This window comes from Amyelois transitella, chromosome 6, assembly GCF_032362555.1.
Source record: "Amyelois transitella isolate CPQ chromosome 6, ilAmyTran1.1, whole genome shotgun sequence".
In the NCBI taxonomy this organism is placed as follows: Eukaryota; Metazoa; Arthropoda; class Insecta; order Lepidoptera; family Pyralidae; genus Amyelois; species Amyelois transitella.
The window spans coordinates 11,041,293-11,049,957 of record NC_083509.1 but is presented as its reverse complement, the minus strand read 5'-3'; the positions used below and the strand labels follow the sequence as shown (position 1 = coordinate 11,049,957).

Below are 8,665 nucleotides of genomic sequence, written 5' to 3'. Positions count from 1 at the left end.
CCAAAGAGTTTTAATAAAATTACGGTCCGAAGAGCGTGTTTATTAATTAATATCCTCCTTGAATGCAGAAAAATGTTGAAATACTTCTTCGTTCAGCTATCGGGGTTCTCTGAGTAAATTCTTTGAAAGGTATTGAATACCTTTAATTAATTAGAATTGTAGTCACAATACGAAGCGAGTCCAGTGGCCATTGATCTACGGTCCGAATGTAATCGCTCTCAATGTAGCTAATTAAGCTCGAAATCCTTGAGCGTGTATCGGAAACGGTTGTTACTTTTTCCCCAAATTAAAGGTGGTTCTCAATTTATTATACAGTACCCGGTTGACCGAACTTTGCTCGGTCTACCAGAGATGGCGCTGATATCGTTTCTTAAAACGCGGTTTTTAAAATGTTTATATATCTTGAGAACCGAGCTTTTCACGAACTTAGGACCCCTAATCTGTAACTTTCATGAAAATCGTTGGAGCCGTTTCCGAGACTATGCTTAAAAAGTTTCCACGGTTTCACCAATATTAACATTTCAGACAAAAAAAAATCCCATAAGTGGTATAACAAACAATGCAAGTTACTAACTATAATGTTTTTAAATCTGTGTAACTTACAGAAAAACTTGACGGAACTTTTTTGAAATTTATAAGTATCAAATATAAGTACCTACTCTAGATCTTTTCTCCAGAAATATCGCGTAACAACACGAAGACAGCGAAGTGTGTATTCAACAAAACATTAATTATATAATGCCGTATACGAAATATTTCCGGTGATCAAACAGAATTCGTGTTATTAGTACTAAATCAACACATTACCATAGTAATTTTGTTTGATTCTGTTATTAGAATACGTAATTGCATATTGATCCGTAGCTCGATATATATAGAATATACAAGTTTGATACTTTGGTCCCTATGCACTTGAAATTAAGGTAAATTTTTAGGGAAGAAGCACTATAACTATTCAACTCGAGATCTGTGTTTTTCTTTTGTCTGAAATAATTACTTTCTAATGCTACATTTAAATTTGGTTTAATTTTATATTTATTACAAAAATGATTACATAGAGTATAGTGTATTACTAGAGCGTGCAGTCGACGGTTAAAGTGTTCGTCTAAAAAATTTGATTCATAGATTCAAATCCTACTGTGGCTACCTTTTTTTACCTTTAGGCTATACCTACACACTTAAATTAGTTAATTGCTACCTGATGCTCTTACGATGAGTAAGAACATTGTGATGAAACTTGCACATTTGTGCAGCTGTATGAGCGCGCTCAATGATCATCATGATGATCTATCACGATCCAAAATGTGATAGGTTGCTGCAAATGTTGCGGAGACCAAACGGGAGTCGCTCCATGTAAAAACCTGACCTACCAAATACAGGAGCACCATTCTCCATATTAGGATTTTATACAGGGTGTCTGTTAAATCAGGTTACATATTGAAAAGCGGCAGTCAGTATCAGATTCTCGTTCCAAATAATATAAAAAAGGGTGTTACAATTTAACCTATTTATCCAATACGAACAAGAAGACGATTTTACAGCGCATCGGTGCCGGCAGCGAGACATCTCGCTGAATGCGCGTAGCGAGCGCACGATATCCAAATATTCTGATACTTTAAAAGACAAAAATAATTACCGTACCGTGTGGTTCCCGGCAGTACCGTGTGGTTCCCGGCACCAATACAAAAAAGAATAGGACCTCTCCATCTATTTCCCATTGATGTCGTAAAAGGCGACTAAGGGATAGGCTTACAAACTTGGGATTCTTTTTTAGGCGATGGGTGAGCAACCTATCACTACTTGAATCTCAATTCTATCATTAAGCCAAATAGCTTAACGTAGCCATTCAGTCCTTTCAAGCCTGTTGGCTCTGTCTACCCCGCAAGGGATATAGACGTAATCATATGTATGTATGTACAGAAATAATTGAAAATAGTGCACATTTTGAATATTTTTATGTTTTAAAATTGGGTGTACTTTGTTTATTTATAAAGTTAAGCGTGTTCATGTTGGACAATGTCCTGAAATATGTAACGCGATTGACCAGACATTTTGAATAGTGATAAGAAATGAATAACCAATAGCACAAATTAATACGAATCCGCGATATCTTTTCGTTCCAATAAGCATCCCTGCTTGATCAATTAAGCAAATTTCTACTTGACTGACTAGTGTATTATTGATCAACCAACGCTCAAGGGTCCACGGTAATGTAGAATAAACATGGTTAAGCCTGTTCAATTAACAATAATTAATGACAATGTGGCATTCATTACAGATGTGTAAATTATTGAATAGCTGCTTAAGTTACTTGCTAGCCTTCGGCTTGGTTGACGGTAGTTTTATCGTAGTTACGGCGCAAAATTAATTGTACACATAATTATATAGCTTTAACGACTCTAACCTTTAGGGATAGACAGAGACGAACCGTAACAACACTCAGAGCGATACGATCAGCTAGATTGTTCTATGTTGTTTTGATGATGGTGGTATGAAAAATAAAATAAGTAATTATAACTTTCAAAACCAACAATGATGCAAGTATTTTTCTCTCTTTAAAATTTTACAATCTCAGGCTCTGTTTATTATATATTTTTTTCTTTTTCAGTCTAACAGATGACCAATCATGATTGTGCAAGGCAATCTAGTTGAAGAAAGTTGCTAAAAACAATTAGTTGATGAGATAAAGTAAAAAACACCCATAGGTGTATATTATATATTTGAACATTACATTTGGTGCCTTGTGGTTCCCGGCACCAATACAAAAAAGAATAGGACCACTCCATCTCTTTCCCATGGATGTAGTAAAAGGCGACTAAGGGATTGGCTTACAAACTTGGGATTCTTTTTAGGCGACGGGTTAGCAACCTGTCACTATTTGACGTGGCCATTCAGCCTTTTCAAGACTGTAGGCTATGTCTACCCCGCAAGGGATATAGACGTGACCATATGTATGTATGTATGTATGTATGTATGTATGTAAACATTACATTAAACGAATAATCCGTCATCGTTGAGTCGGAGGCTGTATTTACGCTCTAATCCATTAAAATTTTTGCTTGCGCGATTCAGACTCTTCGCTGCAGTTGGCTGACCGCGTCACATTTCGCTGTGATTGGTTGAAGACGCGTGACGTTTGAGATTTTCAAATTAAATTGTACCAACCGTATTGCTTCTAATTTTTAAAATAATTCAAAAATAGTCATTTGAAATTAGAACAACGACCGCAGAGTCTAATGTACTAAGTCTACTGTCCAGATTCCTAATAATGAACCTATTGAAACATTCTAAATTTGAAACAGCAGCCCGCTAGTCTATACATCATAATCTACGTGGCATGTCGCCTATCCCCCCTCTTGGGACGGTCGCTTGCAATATTAAATTCAATTTACGTGTCTTGATTAGTTTGGCAGTATAATATCGTTTATTATATGCAGGCTTTTGTAATTCTGAGGTGCTGGGTTGTGAAGACTCAATTTAGAGTTTGGTGTTAGAGTTTGTACGCAAGGGGTTTGGGTGGACTATATTGGTGGAAGAAAGCATAGGGTATTAGGTTTAATTAATTCAATTTATTTAGAAACCGACGAGGTAAGATGAAGAGACTATTGAATATGGATGTAGGGAAAGAAGTATCAAGATATATTGGAAAGATGTAGTCTCTGCCTAATCCTCCAGGAAAAAGTCGTGATTTTATGTATGCTTATTCAACATAATATTATTTGATATGAAAAGAATATCACTTCTAATACATATAAGTCATTATCTTATAGGGTAGACAGAGACACAAGACTCTGAAGTTAACTTTAGCTGAAAGTCTCAGTGATGAAATTTAGATTCAGAGATAGTGACAGGCTGAAAGCTCATTGCCTAAAAGAAGGTTCTGAAATTTATGAGCCTTAACTTATTATCAATAAGGATAATAAAAATTGAAATCTCTCCTTTTGGATTATCGTACTTTATAATACTAGTTAAACTAGTGCTTTAATCTCCAATGTCAATTGACCTATCTTCGGCACGTAAACAACTTCAAACAATATTGGATCTTATTGTTATTCCTATAAGATCTAGCGTCTCACTACAATTTGCATTCTATACATTTCACGCTCGAAGCATCACTTCATTCGTTCATTTCGTATTCAGATGGTTTAATTGCAAGTCTGTCTTGAACATAGAGTAAGAAATATGGAAATAGATAGTCTCAGAATAATATTACGGTATTATTTGTGTTTGTATCGGTAACTTGACACTCATAGAGTGGTTCTATTCTGAAGTGCTAAAAACCGCACGGCTAATTCGGACTTTTCAATTTATCTATCTCAACAAATTTGTGTGTAAGCAATGCAATCGAAGCTCTGGGCCAATTAAGTATACTTTCATCTATGCTCTCTTCAGAGGAACACAAGGTTTAAGTGCCGTGTGGTTTCCGGCACCAATACAAAAAAGAATAGGACCACTCCATCTCTTTCCCATGGATGTCGTAAATGGCGACTAAGGGATATACTTATAAACTTGGGATTCTTCTTTTAAGCGATGAGCTAGCAACCTGACACTATTTGAATCTCAATTCTATCTTAAAGCCAAACAGCTGAACGTGGCCTATCAGTCTTTTCAAGACTGTTGGCTCTGTCTACCCCGCAAGGGATAATTACGTGATTTTATGTATGTATGTAGCTTACGGATTCAACCAACAACAGTCTTTTGCGACTCAACCACCGACTTATATGACTGCCGTCTGACTTCTGCACACTTGCAGCTAACTTCACTCATATTCGATGATCGCGATTTCAATATGGTTTATTGTCCTTTCCTTCCAAGATATATTACATCTATGACATTGCGTTTGGGATGCAAGCGGCGTCTTGTCTTGTAAAACATAGTTCCACTGATTGGAGGGTGGTGAGAACTTGTTAGCATGCTTGTTCTTACCGCGAATATAGTTTCACCTTGCCACCCCCGGCGAAAAGATTAGTGCTATATATTTCACTCATATGTAGTCGTAGATTTCACAATAGGAATGTTAAGGCGTCTTACTGATGTTCGTAATTCCTAGAATTTAAGGATAGGATCATGGTAAAAGGTTGGGCTCCTTTTTCTGAGACTGGGATTACCGCCAGGAGAAATTTTTATAATTATACTATTGTTGTAACCTTGCGTCGAAATAAGATTTTTACTTTATGATGAAACAGTCCGTCCGCTGCGTGGTTCCCGGCACCAATACAAAAAGAATAGAACCACTCTATCTCTTTCCCATGGATGACGTAAAAGGCGACTAAGGGATAGGCATACAAACTTAGGATTCTTTTTTAGGCGATGGGTCAGTAACCTGTCACTGTTTAAATCTCAATTCTATCATTAAGCTAAATAGCTGAACGTCCATTCAAGACGTATGTAAACGTGACCATATATATGTATGTATGCAGTCCGTAATATTTTAAGCAGTTTCATATTGGCCATAAATGAAAAAAAAACTATCAAATAAGAAAAAAATATAATAATCATATTGAGTATCTAATGATATCATTCATATTGACATCAATCAACAAAGTTCGTTCAATTTAATAATTTTATTATCCGACCAAAAATAAAAAAATACATATACAATATACTTCTATTTCCTTCAGTAATTTTATAAATAAAAGACATGAGTCAAATAATGCGAAGCATTTCACCAACGGCGGTGCAAAAACCGACGCCTGCAAATTTTCCAGAGTTTTTGCCGTATGCATGTGGACAGTTAAGTGCTCCATTTGGTGTATCTGTCAAGGTTAAAGTGCAAGGTAAACATATTTTTATTACTCTAAGTATGACTCTACTCTAAGGCCAACATCATTTATTTATGCTCTCATTCTCATCTTTCTCATTCGGAGCCTGGGTTATCTTTCCAGACTTTTTTCTTTCCACTTTGTCCAGTCTACAGCAGAATCTGTGATCATGCATTTGTCCCGAAGCGGTATCAACACACTTATAATTAACACCTCCTTTTCTATCAAGTGAGCTGTATTTGCTTTGTAAATCAGATTTCCATTCATCTACCCAACAATCGAAAGTATTTTATGATTAATGAGGTATATACCTACCAGCCATACACATAATATACAGAGTCGAACAACTAACCACTTTATCTGTTACTATAGATGTCACAGGAGACGATAACAAGAACGGAAGCTAACAACTACTTAATGCATCAACATATACATAAATATTATATAGCCTCTTTAATCATGATGATTTATCAGTAATAATGGATGTGTTATTAATTTGACAGATGAGTATGTGAGCAAAGCGGAAGATAAAACTAAAAAAGGTAAAAAGTCAATGGCAGTTCTTCAACACAAGTCTGCATCAGACGTGGTGACAAGTGGACTCGACGCAGTAGCATTCACTGATTATGACGATGATGAAATAAAGGTCACAGCTGTAGTTGATTCGACCAATCAACTTATAGGAATTTCAATGCACCGCAGCAGAGAAGCACCGCGTTTGATTTTTCAAATATTAGGCCTTTGTGTACCATTTTGTTCATATCTCACTTCATTGGTATTAGACACCTGCGCCCTAACCGGTTGTATACTTCATGAGATCGCCAAGTTTTTACCACAGTCGCAGATCACAGAAATTTCTCTAGATAACTCTCCCATAGTAGCTTCTGAGCGGATCTACTACATGTTATTGGAACGACAGACAAATTTGCGGAACTTGTCATTAGCACGATGTAACCTGTCCGATCAAGACTGTACAGTATTGTTCGCCCAATTGTTGCACCCTTTGCCGGCTTCAAAAACACTAATGACCTTAAACCTCACGAGCAACTTTATATCTGACAGAGGAGCCCGAGCCATTGGTGATTGTTTACGTAGTAATAGAACCCTACAATACCTTAATCTAGCTGGAAACTACATAAGTGATGATGGCGCTGTAGATATTCTTCAAAGTTGTATTGAATTTCCACTGACTGCTGATGAAATAATGAAAAAGAAACAGCGATTCATGGACTATTTGAAAATGCGCCAGAACGTTTACAATAGATTTGTCAAGGAAATAACTAATACTTTAACGGGAAAAGCTTTTGATGAATTTAGCAAAACAAGCAAGCGAAAAGCATTGAAAGGTAAGGATAATAGAACCCCATCATTTTCACAGTTACCAAAAAATTTGAGCGCAGGAGCAATAGCAACAACAAAAGCGGAGATGATGACAGAAGAATTTGTCGGTCGATATACTGATCCATTCAGTATGGAAGAAACAGTTTTTCGAGACAGGTATATATATTCCATTGGAAACTTGGTTCTTTGTAGTTTGAACTTGGCATACAATAATTTGGGTTATGTAACTGTAAAGAAGTTGCTAGAAGTAATGAAATACCAGAAATCGTTAAATAGGAATTCTGCCGTGGGTTTGTTGTACGTGCAATTGCAGGGGAATAATTTGCCGATGTGTGTTGAAACAAACATTCTGCTAGATTACTTAGAACAAGCTGTGATAGCGCGAATGCAGCGTATGCAGTCTCCACGTCGCGATAAGAGCAGAATAAGAAAATTGTAAATACGCAATATCCTAATTTTAAATTGTCCGAACTTGATGACTTAGATAATTTTAGATAACTGTTTAATTTTAATTAGATTAACTTAATTTTAGACTCATTTACGTGGTGTTTCTAGGTTTATATTAGTTTAATTTGTTATTGTTAATATTGCAGTAAGTATTTAATAAATATTTGAAGATTTTAAAGTTATTTAACGTGTAATTTTTGGTTAACCACTTTATTCTCTTGGTATTAAGCTTATTGGCGATAAAGAAGGTATATTGTTTTAAAAAATTTGAAGTAATAGTTTAAAGACGCACCCAGAAATTCGCTCGGATGAGAAATAGAATCGTTAGACCCTGCAGATTGGTCACGTACAAGTATAACGAAGTATTGCGCTGAATCACTGCATTTCCTATTTATTACGACAGCAATGAGATTATTAGGATTACACTGTAATATTTCCCGAGTTCCGGAGAAGTTTTCCAAGAACTTTTTCTCATAACAGTTAAAGAGATTACGGTATTGATAGCGCAAATATCATCTAATCTTACCTTTATACGTTTCCGTTTCATTTCTTAAGGTTCTTGCTGACATGTTTTATTTTATGGGTTTTGTTTTATGTTTGTTTGTTACCTCTTTATGGCACACTAGGCTACGCTCTCGGCTCCGCCCGGTTTGAACGATATATCCCGTTAGTTTCTGTTCACGCGGGAATTGCGGGAATCCAATCCATAAAAATTATATATTTTTTATTATTTACAAGTACATTTTCAGTAGTATTCATTTATTATTACTTAGCGTTCACTTATTAAGCACAAAACAACTTAACTGATATAATCAAAAGGCTACAATAATTATAATAAATAGGTCAGCTATCGCTACTATTTAAAGCATATCCATGTTCCATCCATTAGTTACTATAATTATCGTCATGAATTAGAAAACCCTTTTACATGCTGACTTATATTTTTGTGTAACATCATTTCATTATGCATTTTACTTTTTCGATCGATTGTTATCATATTCGATAAAGAATGAGCAAATATTAAAGATGAATAATTTTCCCCGTTTTTATAACATTTGCAATTATTTCTTCGCTCCTTATAGTTGCAGCGTGATGTTATATAGATTAAAGCCTTC

General features: G+C 35.6%; 1 protein-coding gene across 1 annotated transcript; it reads left to right on the top strand.

Annotated features, from left to right (window-relative positions):
- Positions 1–5,653: 5,653 nt before the first annotated feature.
- LOC132901862 (uncharacterized) lies at positions 5,654–7,542 on the top strand. The gene is made up of 2 exons (XM_060944772.1): positions 5,654–5,777; positions 6,266–7,542. The coding sequence occupies exons 1-2, from the start codon at positions 5,654–5,656 to the stop codon at positions 7,540–7,542; spliced, it is 1,401 nt and encodes a 466-aa protein (XP_060800755.1).
- The last annotated feature ends 1,123 nt before the right edge of the window (positions 7,543–8,665 follow it).